Raw genomic sequence first — 19,831 nt, forward strand, 5'->3', positions numbered from 1 at the left:
ATATTGAGGGGGTGTAGTGTGTGGTTACAGGGGTGTGCGTACGTGTGTATTCGTTGCTTTGGATGATAGGCGTAGGCTTATTCGTGTGTCGGGGTGTGGGTGAAGTAATAAGGTGGGGATGGGTATGAGGTGGTTGTGGATGAGTGTAAATATTCTGATATGTTGGTGAGGTCAGTGGTAGAGTGTGCTATTTTGTAAAATTGTTTAATGTTTACGTTTCATTAATAAAAATGAGAGTATTTTGCCCCAATTTGTATGATTTTTTTAATGTGTAGGCCTATTGCACAATTCCAACACGTAATACACGTTTAAAAGCAGGCTGGTGAACTTAGGGCATTGTTATTTTATTCTTTCCTTTATTTATTTATATAAATTATCTATTTACACTGGCCTCAAAAAGAAACTTATAATTTTTGGAGAGGATTTTAAGATATGACCTTGTGAAAAATTATAAGTTTTTTTTTGAGGCCAGTTTATATTTTTATATTTCTATTTATTTATACAATATTTGGTGCACTACTTCATTAAGTTGTGCTACTCTGAGTTTCACGCCAGCACACGCTGGCGATCATCAGGCATTACTGAATGTCTCTACCATGGACCTGTATTTATCTCTTTTTCTTCACACGCTCTGCTGGTTTAATCCTATGCCTACATTTAGAAATCAATTCGCTTCTTTTATTCAGTGATTGGTCCTTGAGGGTAAGTATTTCCATCTTTTCATGAAGACACAAATTGCACTGGCCAGAATTTCCTTTATTTGTGTTTGATGTTCTTATGATTTCCCAATTGATGGTATAGTTGATTTCTGCTTTTTTTAATTTCCACACATATTTTGATAAAATAACTGACATTATGTTTTGATAGTTCTGTGTCCTTACTGTATTTCACAGATTTGAACGATTTTTTTGTGATTACCAAACCTTTCTTTGAAAGTGCCACCGGATAACCCTATGTACATTTTGCTTTGGCCAAAATCAGGCCTAACGATGGCCTTTTAATACACAATGCTTGTAGCCAAACACTCACCACGTAGAGAACACTCCTATTTCCTACAATTGCAAGTTCTTTTGGGTGGCTCTTGATTGCTTTTTTTCACTATCTTCGCATTGTGCTATTTGATAACGGCGCAGAAATTTATATTTATTTATATATTTATATATTTATTTATTTATTTACTTATTTATTTATTGATTGATTTATTGATTGATTTATTAATCTATTTATTAATTTATTAAAAGAATGATACATCCTATAAAGATGGGACATTTATTTATTTTCTTATTTATATATCTATTAATATCAAAAGACCGATACATCCTATGAAGATGAGATATCTAAATGCAAAATAACAACGCCATGATCGTTTAGTGCCCATGACGGGCAATGATAAAAATGCAAGATGAAACTTACAATTATAACAAAAGCATATTACACAGCTATTTATTTATTTATTTATTTATTTATTTATTTATTTATTTATTTATTTATTTATTTATTTATTTATGTCTATTTATGTATTTATTTATTTATTTATTTATTTATTCATTTATTCATTTATTTATTTATTTATTTATTTATTTATTTATTTATTTATTTATTTATTTATTTATTTATTTATTTATTTATTTATTTATACTAAAAGAACGATACATTCTATAAAGATGAGAAATTTATCTATTTACTTATTTATTCATTAATATTAAAAGAACGATACATCCTATAAAGATGAGACAAATGTAAAATAACAACGCCATGATCCTTGCTGGTATATTTAATGCTCATCACATGCAATGATAAAAATGCAAGATGTAACATAAAATTATAAAATAAAATAAAAACATATTACATGGATATTTATTTATTTATTTATTTATTTATTTATTTATTTATTTATTTATTTATTTATTTATTTATTTATTTATTTATTTATTTATTTATTTATTTATTTATCTATCTATTTATTTATTTACTTATCATCAAAAGTCCTCGCTAAATGAAAGCTACAAGCTATTTCATAACCTCTATTACAGATTGGGCCTATAGAATTTAGCCTTTAAAAAGAAATCTCTGCGCGCACTTATTTGCCATTTTTGTTACCCACAATTTGCTTGACGTATCTTACTATTTTTAATGTACACAGCTTCAGTAATAATAAAATAGGAATTATTATTGCTTTGTCTCTAAATGTACACTATGAAATAATCATAATTAGGCCTATTATGTACCAGTAGGCTACAGTATATAGTAGCTGAACATTCTTTTTTTCAAAATATGTGTAAGGCACTTACTTTAACATGTTTAATAGGGAACATACCCCGGCTGGAGTGGATGAGTGGAACGCCATCATGTGATGATCCCAAAATGCAAATGCATTTAGGAAAAATGTCTAGAAAATACATGTACTAGAGTGTAGCTAGCGTAGGCCTTAGATTTCGGTCATGCGGATTCTACAAACGCGTTTCTAAAAATACTAATGCGATTTAGGCCTATATCACAAACCTTATATAAAAGCAGTCCTACAGTGGCATTAACAATTACAAAATCAAAATTCAAACCAATCACAAACAATTTAAAACCTCCATCATTTGAAATATCACATCTGCATGGATGATATTCAAAGAAAAATTAAAGCCGTAATATCTCATAATGGAATTTAGGAAATAAATAAAATAATAAAAACAGGCCTGTATAAAAAGTAGTCAAAATGAAAAAGATATGACTACTTAAAACCTTTGGAAAAGGGGAAGTTTTAAAAATGATTTAAAAACATTGCACATTCCAAGCAGCATGTACATAAGTACATGGGCAAGTTAATATGCCACACTACACAGTCTTCTCCCTAAAAGAGAAAATGACTTGTCCCCAAAGGATCGTCGTTTAGTTATGGCAATAGTATTGACCTGAATTGTATTTCGATATCTTGTAAATAAGTAGGTGCAAGGCAAATTAATACATTTCATGAAAATGCCTTTGTATAGGAGTGTCCCGCGGGGAAGTGGCTCACATTGGTCATACCGGGGGTCATTCTGAAGAAGCCATCGGCCAAGATGGCGGAATTCTAAAAGCAGTAAGTAATTTAGGATTTGTTAAAATCTAATCAATTTCAATGTTCTTTCGCAATCAAAATTTAGGCTAACTGCGTATTTTTGATACATTTACGAACTAACATCACGTGCGCATCATCTTCTACATGATAATAATTATCATCATGATTATTCGGAATAAAAAAATTTAAAAAAACAAGTTATCTTTTTCCATGTAGGCCCTACAGAATAGGCCTTTAAAAAGAAACCCAATAGTGACAGTAATTAGAGAATAAACGATAGGAATTTTTATTTTGCCTATCCTCTACCGTGTGATAGACGACAGGCAGGTCCAATATTTTGAGTAGTGGATGCCGGCGCACACTACGATAAAAATATTGGAACTGCCTGTCGTCTATCATAGGTAGAGGATAGGCAAAATAAAAATTCCTATCGTTTATTCTCATTCTTAGTCAGTTAAATATGATTTTAATAACTGTAAACAAATTTTTAAGCAAAAATTAAGTTACCGTCATAAAAACTCCCCTCATTATAAACTGAACGAAACTTGTTTACAACTTCACGTATTCTGTTGCGCGTATTGCTAGCGCGTTCGCGTATTCCGCACTAGTCTACGCATTCAGCGCGATACATACTCGCACCTCTACACGCGTGTTACGCATTATCAAAACGCATGATGACGTGGGGTCGTCTACGGCCTGATAGACGGCACCCGAAATCTTGCGATTGTCCATTCTTAGTCAGTGGGAGTGGTCTAGTTCGTATACACATTTTTTGATTGGACAATCGCAAGAATTCGGGTGCCGTTTATCAGGCCGTAGACGACCCCACGTCATCATGCGTCTTGATAATGCCTTACACGCTTGTAGAGGTGCGCGTATGTATCGCGATGTATGCGTAGACTAGTGCGGAATACGCGACGCGCTAGCAGTACGCGCAACAGAATACGTGAAGTTGTAAACAAGTTTCGTTCATTTTATAATGGAGGGAGTTTTTATAAAGGTAACTTAGTTTTTGCTTAAAAAAAATTGTTTACAGTTATTAAAATAATATTTAACTGACTAAGAATGAGAATAAACGATAGGAATTTTTATTTTGCCTATCCTCTACCTATGATAGACGACAGGCAGGTCAATATTTTTATCGTAGTGGATACCGGCTGCGCCGGCATCCACTACTCAAAATATTGGACCTGCCTGTCGTCTATCACACGGTAGAGGATAGGCAAAATAAAAATTCCTATCGTTTATTCTCTAAATCAGAAATGTGTCTACGAACTAGACCACTCCCACTGACTAAGAATGTATATTCATCCCAATTTTTTTTTTTTATATTTTTAAAGTATAGGCGTTTTTATAGTCATACCTTATGCACTTGGGTGGTGAAAAATCTTAAGAATATACAATTTACAAAAATCCATTTTTGCTCAGTAAATAATTCATTTAGTTATCTTAAAGGGGATTTATGTTAGTTAAATAGATTATGGATTTTACTCGAGCTTATGTGAAATATCGCCCCTTTATGCATCCAGGCAAAAACAATAACATTTTTAGCGTATGGGATTAATTATCATAGGCCTAATTATAACAAGGTTTACATACTCCGCCCGTCCTCCTAACCCAGAAAACACAAAACGTTTTCGACATCATTCGCAAAAGGTTATAGAAGGTTGTCAGAAAATGTTTAAATGTCGGGTTATATAAAGGGTATAAAACGTTTTCATAACATTTAAAAACAATTTGTGATAATCTATTGAACAACAAACACAAAATGTATTACAGAAAACGTTTAAATGTCGGATTATATAAAGGGTATAAAAACGTTTTAATAACATTTCAAAAACATATTTGAAAACTTGATACCAAACATTCTAAACCGGATATTGTTTTGGGGTTGAAAAAATATTTTGCGAAAAATGTTTGTCCAAAATATTTACAATAACGTTTTAAAAACGTTTTCATGACCTTTATAACCCGACATTTAAATGTTATTAAAACGTTTTGAATAAAATATTGTAAGAACATTTCTGTGTTTGCTGAGTGCAAATATTTTAACACAATGTTATTTAAGTGTTGACAAAATATTTGGCGAAAAACGTTTGCGAAAATAGTTTACAATAACATTTTTAAAAACATTTACAAATATTTTTGTAGTGTGTTTTCATATAAAACGTTTTAATGACCTTTATATAACCCGGCATTTTAATGTTATTAAAATGTGTTTACCTCAACCAAAAGCCTAAATATAACTTAACTATAACGTTTTAAAAACGTTTTTGTGTTTCCTGTTAAACCACTTGGCACCAATAGCGTACAGTAATGATTTACATAATTACTGTTTTCTAAAGATAGTAATAATGAATTGAATGATTAATGTCAGTATAATAACAATAATAACACACTTCTTCGGTAGATTCAGTATATTCTACAATGACTGTCTTCAGGAGATAGTAAGAATACACAATTGATCACTGTATTCAATAGATAACGATATCAATAATAATATATAGTCTTCAGTAGATAGTGAATCCAAATGACGCTGCTCCACAAAGGGACCTATGTCTTCAAAGTGACCACAAATGACTCCTAACGCCACAGTTACCCTGAAAATTGTATTTTATCCAAAATGACCCTTACCCCAGACCCCAAATCCAAAAATGAATACTTACTCCATTCTTGCCCAGAATTAATTAAATAGGGCCTAATTGCCGTCTTCAGTAGATTGCCATATACATTACTTAATTACTGTCTTCAGTAGATAGCAATAATAATTCCGTGACACCAAATGACCCTGCTCCACAAAGTGACCGTACTCCGATACAAGTTGCATAATTACTGTTTTAAACAGTAATGAATAATTTCATAGTTGCTGTCAGCAGTAATAACATTAACAAATTTGCATAATTTGCAAGCTAATACGTACAAAAATTCACGCATGGTTTACATGCTCAGCCTGCCCTCCTACTTTACTTGGCACAAATGGCGTAGTGGGGGAAGTGTGGGGGGAAGCTGCCCCTGTGGGATATATTGCTCTTCCCCCACGTGCTCGACCCCGGGGTCCGCCGTAATATTTTAGACGTTTAGGACTTGTATTTTAGCCTATATAGGTACATTTTAGTCACATTTTCCCTTAACCCAACCCCCATGCCCCTCTCCCTTCCAACAATCCTGGTAACGCTAGTAATGATGAAAGAGGGTGATACTTAATCGGGATTCATTTTAGTGTACAAAATCACAGTATGGCGGTACAAGATGCACATTTTGCATACATTGACTTATCTTTATTGACCCTATACAAGTGGTCATATTTAATGAAAAAAATAATCATTTTACTTAATGAAGTGTTTAGCGCCCTCAACGGTGTTTTTTTCTTTTTCATTCACTGACGTTTTAGTTCTTTATATTTGATTTTTAAATTACGTGCAATTTGCTTTCATAATGATTTACTAATAAATCATAAGAGTGTTGATCAATTGTATAGTTTATTTAAAATAATATTCGACTTTCCCAAAATGGTCTATGTGCATTGACGTAAGCGGGCGTGAATATTGCACATCAGAGGACATGAGACGGGGAAAACGCAAAATCGATTAAAAGCTCTTTATTTGAATAGTATTTAACCAATCATCTGATATGTGTATTAGGGCGTGTCTGACCTCCTTCCCTGGAAGTTTGAGCTTAATTGTGATGGAAATAAAGAAACTATGGTCTATTGGTGTTTTGCAAAATTTCATCAAAATAAACATTTCATGCATGTTGGGTCTTACTATAAGACAACTTCATTTTTTCGTTAGGTGGTTGCATCGGGTCATTTTATAATTAGTAGTAGAGTTATGATGCTAAAATATCAAAATAACAATTATATTATGTATTTCTCTCTCATTTGTACCTGAATATCATATATAAAGATCAATTAACAGGCCGTTACTTTTGGTCCCTAACAGTGTCCACTAATGGCCAATACTTAATAAAAAATAACAATTTTTGCTTGTACGATTATCGAATATCAAGTTTAATGTGTTTATAAGAATGGCCATTGTTTATTGTGTATAATTACCTTTTTATTTGATTGAAATCGGTTAATAAATAAAGAAAATAGCACAAATTTAAATTTAAGGACCATTGTAGTAGTAGTAGTAGTAGTAGTAGTATTGTTATTATTATTATTGTTATTTTTATTATTATTATTAGTAGTAGTAGTAGTAGTAGTATTAATAGTAGTAGTAGTAGTAGTAGTAGTAGTAGTAGTATTAGTAGTAGTATCATTATTATTAATGCTCAGAAAGGAAAACGGGAATACGCTGTGATAAGGACAAACTTAAAGCCATAATGTACGATCTTATAATATGAAATTGGTTAATTTTTTTCAAACCTGATTTGTTTGCATATTTGTAATGTTTACGCATGTCCCAACTTGCACCTAAATGGAATCGGCCAAATGTGTTGTCTTTGTAGGTCAACAGAACAAAGTTCAACATATTATCATAATTTAAAAATTATGATAATATGTCCTCCCATAGAACTGCGTGTTAAATGTCCAAAATAACCAGTGGGGTTTCTTTCACATTACCTTGATATTCCAGCTTAAAATGGATAACAAAATCAAAATCAAAAAGTGTATGAAGCTGGGAGGAAAAGCCGACGATCAATTGAAAATTTTGACCTTTTATATTGAAGATATGGATTTTTTTTTTCAAAAAGACCTAATTTTTTTGGGTGTTTTGGGAAAAAAATCCATATCTTCAATACGAAAGGTCAACATTTTCAATTGATCGCCGGCTTTTCATCCCACCTACATACACTTTAAGTATAAATCATCAAATTTATAAAGTTTACTTCGAGTACTGTTAAATATCAAAAATATCAATTTTTAATGATTTGCCATAAAATGTGTATTACATTGCGAATTTCAAAAAATCAAAATTATTTGATAACAGAAGGACATTCTTCGTATTCAGAATGCAATTCGGTATGTCTGATGTGCTCTAATGTCCCACAATAAATACTGTCCAAACGTTCATACCCCATCCCTTAAGGCTTTAAAGCAAAAACATTTCTCGTATGAAAGCTCGCGCTTACGCCTATACTGTACTTCTTTGTATGCGTTCTTTGACCATAGTTAAATTCACATGCATGAGGTATCTCTTTGATAGTTTATAATGCCCAGCCAGTCAGCACGCCGGCTAATGGCTCACCTTGATAAGCTTGATAAACAGGGAGGACAGTAGTTAAACAATGGAGTAAAAGACCCATTATTGATTAGGCGCGGATATTAAAATCACAGCTCCTTTGCGTGTATAGCAATTTACCAGTTGTCAATGTCTTGAGTCATTGACGGCAAAAACACAATAGAGAGTTTGCGAAATGAAGTTTGAAACCACAAACTTTAAAGGTCATATCTATTGCAAAAACAAGTTTAACTCCATTCGAAGAGAATTAATTACATTACAAGTTGACACTCGTTGCAATTTTTTTATTCGTATTTCTCCTGAAAAAGAGAAATTGTGTTTGTAAAATGCTGCCTCGTACACAAATGTACGGTCCTTCCCCCGTTCGAAGCAAAATTGATTTCCATGGCAGGAGACTGGTGACGTAACAGTAAATGAAGAGTCATGTTACATACACATGAGGCCTGGATATGAGCTCTTTTGACATTCAGTCCTGTGTATAATATGCGACCTTCTACCACGAGAAATCGGGAAGGTTCATTGAAATATTGTTTATTTGCATAGTAAATACAATATTGATCATTGATAGTATACCTGAATATTACTAGTCTCACGCTCAAGTTCTAAGCTCAAAATATTTTTTTATTTTTTAGTCCAAATATTTCTCATGATTTTGATAATTATACATATGAACTGTAATATCACAATTTACTAATATATAAAAAAGAAGCGGCTGATTTATCCATATGTTTAAAAACCGTTAAATTTGTAACACTTGATTAGACTTTTTCTGAGAACAACCGTATACTTCTGTGCATTGAGAGCGTTTACAGTCCCTTCTCTCAAAGCAGGCACATCTCATTTCATGACGTCAACCTTTTTTCTAGGTCAAATCTGTCTCGGTCGAAGGAACTCATCGCTTAAGTTGGTTTTTGCGGAATATAAATTTTAAACGTCTTATTTTCTCAAAAAAGGAGTCATCTTCATTGTCCTCATAATATTAGCTTGCCAATGATATGATGTTGTCCGAGCAATATACAGGGTGTCCCAGAAAAAATTACCGAGTGAATAAAATGAAACGTAAGTCGAGAACTAGACATCAGAATCAATAAATTTAAAATGTAACGCATAGCCTATTTTATTGTGCATCACGTACGAAATTTTTATTTGATTCGGTTGAATAGTTGCGAAGAAATTAACAATTACATAATGAGCGCATCAATGCAGTTCATTCCAAGTTTGATCAATAGCCACTTTTTTCATATTAGCTCACTGCTCCCGCCTAAAGTTTGCGTATCTCAATAAATGCAACCCACAATAGCTATTTTATAATCCGACAGTGTTATGTTATTCATGCTTTCACTGAAGATGAATAACACTTTGACCGAGAAAACTTTGATTTCTGCAATTTGAAGCTTTTCAACTTTAATTCTTTAGGTTGTGCAAATATGTTATATTTTAACTTTCCAAAGAACATTTGAGCCAAAAATGACAATTAATAAGTGCTTACAGCTTTACGTATGATATTTGATACCATGCAACATTAATGTTGAAGTTTTAAAATATTTAAACTTTGCATTACAATTTCTTGGAAATACTCCGAAATCATTAATGTTTGAGAGAATATTAAGGCAGATGGAATTCTTTATGCAATAATTCTTTATGCAACATTTATATCAAAATTAAGGAAAAAATATATTTACAAGTACCGAGAATCATCTTACATGCAAGCTTTGATTTTCAATATCGTGCAGGTTTTCAAATTTGAACAAAACCTAATTAAATGTTTTGCAAGAAACAGCTTATTTAAAAAGAACGAAGAAAATGTCATGGTAGAAAATATGAAGCCCATTGGCAGTAAACCACAAGTGCACGTTGTGTTAAATGATCTTTCATTCAAACTTGGAATGAAGTGAATTGACACATGTGTTATGTAATCGCTCATTTCTTCGCAATGAGTAAACCGATTCCACTAAAATTAGCGCATAAGATGTGGAATAAGCTGATATTTGAATTTTTGGATTCTGATGTCTATTTCTTGATTTACGTCCAAATTCATTCGCCCGGTAATTTTTTATAGGACACCCTGTATATATATGACATTTAACATATACGGAAGTACGCACGGGTCAAAGTTTTACAGCAAAATATTTTAGCCATTGGTTGGAAAACCCTGTCAGTCTTTCCCCTAATCTTTTATTTCTTTCTTTTCATTTTCATTTAAATCTCTAGATCAATGTCCATCTGGCTGGGTATATTATGGCAAAACTAAAAAGTGTTTTGAAGCATTCACTGGTCCATTAACACATGCAGGGGCACATGACTACTGCGCAGAACAGGGTGGCAATTTAGCCATGGTCACTGATGATGAGCTAGACTTAGTCATCAGACAAAACTGGGGAATGGATTCCCCATACTGGATAGGGTATCTGCTACAAAGGGACTCAAACAGTTCCGATTGGAAGGTACCGGTTGGTTGGGAGGCTCCCAATGGTTGGGAGGCTCCCAACCAACGGGAGTTCCCGTGGGAGGTACCAGTTGAAAAGAAGGAGAGTCAAGGGTTTACAATACCAGCAATACCACCCAATTTGACCGACTATTTGCAGCTTTGTTTGGCACTTGATGTACAACGTTACAGCTTTTTCTACTTATGGCAGTGGCAGTTACATCCCTGTAATACTCTGGGAGCATTTCTTTGTGATAAGGGTGAGTGGCTTTACCTCGTAGTACATTGTCCATACGCATTGGTGGAAAGGTGTGTATCCGAGGTCATAAGCTATATAAGGTTATAAGCCATTTAAATCCCCATAGAGACACACTAAGAAGCCATTTAAAGCAACCAAGTGTAGACATCATGATAAAATAAATAAAAAGTATGTCGGAGAAAGTAGCAGTAATATATAGGAATTTTAACATTATTGTTATATGTTTCATTAATATTCAGCTTCAATGTCAGCGGGGTCATTGGACGCTCTTCCCAACACTTGCCCAAGTGGTTCATGCAATGGTTCTGCTAGAGATTCATCATCCTGCAACACGCAAAGCTGTAAGTAAAAGCATAATCGTAGCCCATTAAGGGATCCAAAATGAGCGTTTATTGCGTTTCGACAGTATTTTTTGTGGGACATGAGAGCACCTCAGACCTATCGAATTGCATTCTGAATATGAAGCATGTCTTTTTGATATCAAATAATTTTCATTTTTTAAAAATCACAATATAATACAAATTTTATGACAAATTATAAAAATTTGATATTTTTCAAATTTTTGATATATAACAGTCCTCGAAGTTAATTATATAAATCTAATGATATATTCTTAAAGTGTATGTAGCAGGGAAATGCCGACGGTCAATTGAAAATTTTGACCTTTCATATTGAAGATATGGATTTTTTTCCCAAAAGACCTAATTTTTTTTTGTGTTTTGGGAAAAAAATCCATATCTTCAATACGAAAGGTCAAAATTTTCAATTGATCGTCGGCTTTTCATCTCACCTACATACACTTTAAGTATAAATCATCAGATTTATAAAGTTTACTTCAAGTACTGTTAAATATCAAAAATATCAATTTTTAATGATTTGCCATAAAATGTGTATTAAATTGCGAATTTCAAAAATCAAAATTATTTGATATCAGAATGACATTCTTCGTATTCAGAATGCAATTCGATATGTCTGATGTGCTGTAATGTGCTCTAATGTCCCAAAATAAATACTGTCCAAACGTTCATACCCCAGCCCTTAATGGTCATAATATTTACACACTCAACGAATAATTTGCATTGGCTACAAGAAAAAGTTCAAATTTTCATAAATCAAACAAAAAGCCACCTATTAATTATATTTATTCTCAGCCCGTGGTTGTTTGATGTACAGGGTGTTCCAAAAGTCTTGATACCATTTTGAACCGTCATATCTTTCACAATGATTGCCGAGGGGAAATCAAATCCCGGATCAAAATACATATTTGGAAAAGGTTAATTCATGCAATTATTTTGATACCAAACATATTATACCCGCATGCGAAGCATGGACGGGTATATTGCCATCCTGTGGTTTCCTTTCCTTCTCCTCCTCCTCCTCCTCCTTCCATCGAACACATCATTCTGTCAAGGCTAGCGCTAAAACTACAAGGGCCCCAGGACCCATATGTGGTACACTTATGGGCCCTACCCCGTAGAAGTGCCTTTTGCCCATCTTGGCCCCAGAGGTCAAAGGTCACGGGCCCCAGGGGCCCAAATATGAAAATACAGAGCACGCCATTTCTCATCAAATGAAGCAGCCTCAGGGCCCTGAGTTGGTACACTGATAGCCCTAGGGGTACTCTATATTTACAAATATACAAGAGCCCCATATGTTATATATTATGGGCCCAAGGGGCCCAAATGTTAAAATATGGTGCAACAGATTGACAAGCCTAGCTCTAAAATTACAAGATCACTAGGGCTCATATGTGGCATATGTATGGGCCTTAAGTTATAGATGTGCCTTTTGCCCATTTTGGCCCCAGATGTATAAGGCTGGGGGCCCAAGGGGTCCTAATGTTAAAACAAAGGGCCGGCCGTTTCTCAGCAAATAAAGTAGCTACAGGATTCAGATTTGTCTTTTAGTATTATATTGTCATATGTATATATAATCCCCATATGTCACATAATATGGGCCCCAGGGCCCCAAACGCTAAAACATAAGGCCGGTCGTTACTCAGTAAATAAAGCAGCTAAAATGCCCAGCTTGAGTCTACTAATAGCACTTGAGAATCATACTTTAACATATGTACATGAGCCCCATAAGTCATATATATTGGGCCCCAGGGCCCCAAATGTTAAAACAAAGGGCCGGCCGTTTCTCATCATATAAAGCAGCTTTATGGCTCAGAGTTTGTACACAGATTGCACCTGAAAATTACATTGTTATATGTACATATGAGCCCCATATATCACATAATATTGGCCCCAGGGCCCCAAACGCAAAACATAGGGACGGTCGTTACTCAGTAAATAAAGTAGCTACAGTGGCCAGCTTGAGTCTACTGATAGCACTTGACTTATGATGCCCATGTACATAATTATGTTGAAGTAAAATAGGAATTAAAACAATTAAAACAAAGGGCGGGCCGTTTCTCATCAAAGAAAGCAGCTTCCGGGTTCAGAATATGTACACAGATAGCACCTGAGAATTATATTGTTACTAACACCCACACACTCATCCACCCCACACACGTAGGACTAAACAGACAGATCGTATTATATCATAATTGGAAATACCGGCGTGAAGCGTTAAGGCTGTTCCATTTAATTAACATACTCCCTCTGAAATGGCCTCAAAAAAGGCTGTTCCATATAATTTACATACTCCCTCTGAAATGGCTGTTCCATTTAATTTACATACTCCCTCTGGAATAGTTTCCCCCTAATCATAATACTGCATAGCCTCACTGTGAGTAAGAGATACTGACAGCAGCAACCTAAGAGCGACAACTCCCCTGGGAGGGGACTTTTTACAATTTCTTTATTTTAAGTGCTGCAACCTACATTCAATTATAGCTCGTGACTTGGACTTTCACTTTTTACACATTTTCTGCCCAATTGGGCGACTTTTTACAATTTCTTTATTTTAAGTCCTCAGCAAATAAGGACTGTAAGTTTGGGTACACCGATAACATGCGGGGGTATAGCTGTATTTGTGTACAAATATATAGCCTTCTAGTTGCATTTCTTTTCCTATTACAACATTTCTCATTGACAATAAAAAAGAATTTAAAACTTCTCTCTTCACTTTCTTTCCTTGTGAAATTTAGACGAAAATCATTATCTCATTCATTGTGATTATAGTTGATGATTATAGATTGAAATCATTTCATAGGAAATCCAATCTAACAATGGATGCAAATAGCGCTTTCACTCCTGGCCCGGTCATATACTGATGATGAAGCACCAACTGAAGATCAAATTTGTCTTTTGATCTTAAGGGATCTGGAATGAGCGTTTTGAGCGTTTCGACAGTATTTTTTGTGGGACATGAGAGCACATCAGACATATCGAATTGCATTCTGAATACGAAGAATGTCTTTCTGATATCAAATAATTTTCATTTTTGAAATTCACGATATAACACAAATTTTATGACAAATTATTAAAATTTGATATTTTTCACATTTTTTGATAGATAAAAGTCCTCGAAGTAAATTTTAAAAATCTAATGATATATTCTTAAAGTGTATGTAGCTGGGAGGAAAAGCCGACGATCAATTGAAAATTTTGACCTTTCATATTAAAGATATGGATTTTTTTTGGTGTTTTGAAAAAAAATCCATATCTTCAATACGAAAGGTCAAAATTTTCAATTGATCGTCGGCTTTTCATCCCACCTACACACACTTAAAGTATAAATCATCAGATTTATAAAGTTTACTTCGAGTACTGTTAAATATCAAAATATCAATTTTAATCATTTGCCATAAAATGTGTATTACATTGCGAATTTCAAAAAATCAAAATTATTTGATATCAGAAGGACATTCTTCGTATTCAGAATGCAATTCGATATGTCTGTTGTGCTCTAATGTCCCACAATAAATGGGGCAGTCCAAACGTTCATACCCCATCCCTTAAGCATAATGCCTAGACTTTGGAACACTTTGAATGGAAAACAACTGTTTGATTTCCTTGGGTTTGCAGTTACAATAAGAAGAACGACACTTATGTTCAATGTTGACATTGCCCGTCTTTTCTCATCCAGAGCTACTTATTTTGAGAATTATGTCCGGACAGTCCTGGTGGAGGATTCTTGCAACTTGATTACACAATTCAGAAGATAGCTTTTACTGGCTTGATTTCAGAATCAAATCAAAGCATAAGTACACCTTTCTTGGTATTGAATTGTCATCTTGATAGTCTATTATTATAATATGAGAACTTCTTAATATTGCAATTGAATTAAGTGGATACTGGGGATCCGGAGATATGCTTTAAACTTATTGTATAGTTTTGTGCGTAATATTTATTACATCTGTGTATTTATATGTCAAATTTGTTATACAGGGGAAAGAAGAATCACGCATCGCACACTAGCACATTTAAACATGAATTTACAAATGAAAACATAACACGTATAGGCAGATATACCAGAGTAAAAACTCCGGACATACCTGCCTGTGCGGGGATTTGAATCCCAGACCTCAGGAACGGATCCAGACATTTTCAATAGAGGGTGCGCCGAGCCACCGCCGCTGGCTCGGCGGCTCGGCGCCCACACAAAGTCAGGCGCCGCTCTGCAAAAATACATAAAGTTAGGCGCCGCTCTGCAAAAATTAGAGGGTGCGCGCTCCGGGTGCGCCCCCTCTAAATCCGCCCCTGGACCTCTCGCTTGTCAATAACTGCACGAGTATTCGTTGTGTAAAGATACCTTCATGTTTATGGTTGGTTGCTGTATACTATAGTTATGAACGTTTAAAATAGTATCGAGACTTTTTGGGACACCCTGTTATTATGGAATTGGCTTCATTATTAAATAAATGCAAAATATAGGTGGCGCTATTTATCCTAAATCATTTTTTCTTAATTTGCGAAGGGTCGGTAATCAATATTGCCACTAAAACAGATGGAATTGGGGAAACAAGCAACGAAGAAATTTTAAAAACATATTTCATCACAAATATAAGGAAATATTTGTATTAAAAGCTTGAAAGAGTAATTTCCAACTAAAAAGCGCCACCAATCTTGTCATGAATAGATATATGTTATATCCGCACAATTCTGTGCAGGTGAATAATTTTGTAAAGGGAAATTAAACTTGAAAAAAATATCTGTATACATAAGCATGATACCGCTTTCAGCTGTTTAAGCCTAAAATTGGGTTGTACATGATGTTTGGGGTCTTACAAATCTGGATTTTCTTTGCTTGTATTTGTACAAAATCACAAAGTACATACATATCAAAAAATGCTCAAATTCTCGAAAAAAAATAGCATACAGAGTACACAGCCGCGTTAAATTGCGATCACGAGTGAAATGGTGAAATAAAATCCATCCGCAATCCAGTTTGGGGTCAACAAATCTTTTCTTTGCTTGTATTTACAAAAAACATTACAAAGTACATACCTATTAAAAAAGCTCAATTCCTCGAAAGAAATCACGTCTAGAGTACAAAGCCGCTCTTAAAGGCAGCAAATTGGCTACCTTCCAGCTAGATAAATGAAAAAAATGCAGCTAAAAAGCGGCCAATTGGCTACCTTTGACATACATATATGAAAAAGGCAAACGAGAGAGTAAACAAATAGTGGCTGTGTAGATTTAAAGGAAGACTAGGTATTGTTGGTCGAAGCAGCCAAAAATCGATTTTCATTATCTAAATCAATATATTATTGAAAAATAACACTTTGATGTTTTGCAAAAGTTCATTCTACAAATCATATACTTTGAAAACTTGCTTGATTTATTGTTGTTAATGAGTTATGTACGTTTTACAAAAGTGCTGTTGTTTCAGCCCTCTTTATAACATAACTCAAGAACCACAGTACCTACAAAAGTATATCTGTGATATTTAAACTCTTTTACACACTCGCTATGAATGATCAATGCAATTTTTGCCAAAGCTCATTACCATTCGCAAGATCCCAACAGTTTAAAGTAGTTGCTAACTTTAGAATGATAATAAAAGAAGATATTATATCCTTCATTAATAGATTCTTGTTCATTGATTGGTTAAAAGTGTGTCACGTGATAAAAAAATAAACACACAATGCTGGAAAGAAGTGGAAAAAGTACTATTTACGTCCGTAAATAGTACCTCCAAGCCGTAAATAGTACTTCTGGATATTTACTATTTACGGATAGCAGCATACCCACGTCGCAGTCGATAAAGCATAAAAATAACTTTGAACGTCGACATTGACTATGAGAATATTTTGGCACTGCCGTAAAACGACGACACAAACACAGGACCGCGACACTCCGGAGGACAGCAGAGGACAGAAAATGTGACTCTCGTGCTAGTCTCTAGACTATGCCATAGTCGATTTTTGATAAATAAAAGCATGTTATTATTCATGATGAAAGCATTCAGTTGAACTCAAAATTATACTGATATTTATTACATCAAAATACTAGTATAAATTGTTATGAAAAAGTTTATATAATTATATTAGTGACAGTAAAAGTAAAGTGTACGTAGGCTTATATTATGTAATGCAACATAATTATCATAATGTCATAATTATATTGGCACTTCAATACTGAACAATTCTGATTTTAGAATCTACCAGTATTAATCGCGAAAGTCCGAGTTAAAAATCGACTATGGATTTTCACTTTTAAGCAGAACTTTACCCAGGGACTTCGTTCTCTAAAACACACTGTCAATCATACTTGTTTATCATCAAATCTAACCACAAGACTAAGCATGGTGGTACAATACGCGCTAGATGCGTACGTTCACCCACCACTTTCTCGCCAGCACAAAAGCGCCGCATTCCATAGATAGTTGTGTACCATGTATAGTTAATGGTAATGGTACGTGTCGGGAGGATTTAAACAATAACGAGATCTGGGCGACCAATCACAAGCCAGATTCATTTAAAGATGCATTACATCATGACCAATTTTAGTTAGGCCAGAAATTGGCCTAACTCTCCATAGAGTCCCGTGTTACAAATGCTAACCGCAATCCAAAGTCAGTAGTCCACTTGGGAAGCTAACAAACAGAGGGAGTACGGTGACTGAAAAGATCAGTTGTGAAAATCTATCAATTGTGCACACATTAATTAAATCAGAGTTTTAAGCTTAAATACAATATCCAGAGTATGCACAATGGGCAAGTGGACTACAGAGAAGTCTAGCTAGTCAACCATACCGCATACAGTCTGGCCCGCGCCCGAGACTAGCACGAGAGTCACATTTTCTGTCCTCACATCGGTATAGGCCGTCTGCACGTTAATTGTACGGAGTGTCCATTCTCTATCTCTTTTTCTCGGACAAACATGGCGAAATATTAAATCAAGCTGAAATGGCTGCTACTGCTGAAAAAGATTCACAATTTTAGCTGTTTAATTTTAACTTTTTTACCAGTTATAGCGCAGGAATATTTACTGAATTCAGACCAACACAGAGTCAGATTCAGAGCGACACTGACATGGTAAGCTTAAAAACAAACACTGACAGTACGAGACCAGTCTCGGACCGCCTTGGCCATGCATGCATGAAGGCAGCCGGCCTAGTACCGTGCGTATGGAGGCCTATCCCGATTGCACGATGGCCTTCGAGTTTACAAGTAAATCTTTTTACATGTAAATCTATGAATGAAGGCACAATGGAATGAAGATACAACTTGAACAAATAAACACTGACAATGAGTAAGCTTAAAAGCCACTAACACATGAACATGACAGTGCGAGTTTTTGAATTACCTAAACCGGCCTAACGTGCATAGGCCCTACCTAGACCTATATTGAAGCATGGTGGAGTTTTCATATAATCTTTTAACCAATCAATGAACAAAAAATATATGAAAGAAGGATATAAAATAAATATATATACTGCCTTCATTCGAGGTTCAGGTTAAAACTATGGTCCCTCGCTGAGAGCAATTGATAGTACTATTTTCCTTCGGGGCTGCCCCCTCAGGAAAATAGTACTATTGATCTCACCTCGGGGCCCATAGTTTTAACCAGAACCTCTCATGGCAGTATATATTTGTATACTATTTAGTAGTCTATATAATATATATATATTCGAAAATAAGTATTTGGTGTCACAGACCTTTGACATAAAAAGTAACCAATGGAATACGTTTTAGATTATTTGTAAAGAGTTTTCTCTGGCAAGTTTCTGTGTCATTTCATGCAGTTCAAGAATAGCATTTGTTTGAAATATACTATATATACACTTTATATATTCTAAATTTCACCAATATTTAAGGTTAGCAACTGTTTTAAATACCAACCGTTGCTTCATTTGTGGGAGATTCAAGCATGCTATTCCATAGAACTTGAATAGAGAAAAAGTTGGTAATTGTAGAATTTAAAAACATAATAATAAAAAAACCCGAAATTGTCATGTCTAGGCTTAAATGCGCAGGAATATTATTGTCCTCTTTCTCTTCCTTCATGAAACAGCTTGTACTCTGATCGCCAATTGTTCAACCTCAGGATGCAGTAATGGAGGTACCTGTATTCATACACCAGATAGCTATAATGAAAGACAAAGATAAAGACAATTTATCGCGTCTGACGTCACCTGTCAATCAAACTCGAGCACGGTTTGTTTACAAGTGTCGTGATGATGACTTGTTGAACGCGGATTTATAACCGGGCGCCTTATTGCTGATTTTGCACCTTTCGACATGCAAACCATCTCAAAAGTTAGGGCTTTATAGTAAGGAACTTTTTTTGGTGAAGGCACCATGTTCACAATCCCTGGAAAAGCTGCTTTTTGCCTTGTAAAAGTACGAACTTTTTCGCCATTTGCTGCTATTCCTTTTCTCCGATCAGCACCAGATAGATCGGTCTTCCTTTTACGCGCTGATTAACCTGTGTAAACCAATCAAGGATCGTAATTGACAGTGACATCAGACGCGATAAATTGCATTTATCTCTGTCTTTAATTATATATATATAATTG

The 19,831-nt window shown here is 34.5% G+C and overlaps 1 protein-coding gene across 1 annotated transcript in view; it reads left to right on the plus strand.

Annotated features, from left to right (window-relative positions):
* LOC140140033 (uncharacterized) overlaps positions 1-19,831 on the plus strand; it is a 65,992-nt gene that overhangs the window by 38,521 nt on the left and 7,640 nt on the right. The window contains exons 9-11 of the mRNA XM_072161846.1: positions 10,447-10,920; positions 11,159-11,260; positions 18,281-18,347. Of these exons, the coding sequence (XP_072017947.1) occupies positions 10,447-10,920; positions 11,159-11,260; positions 18,281-18,347 (643 nt within the window). The remainder of the gene's footprint in view (positions 1-10,446; positions 10,921-11,158; positions 11,261-18,280; positions 18,348-19,831) is intronic.

This window comes from Amphiura filiformis, chromosome 2 (genome assembly GCF_039555335.1).
Source record: "Amphiura filiformis chromosome 2, Afil_fr2py, whole genome shotgun sequence".
Taxonomy (NCBI): domain Eukaryota; kingdom Metazoa; phylum Echinodermata; class Ophiuroidea; order Amphilepidida; family Amphiuridae; genus Amphiura; species Amphiura filiformis.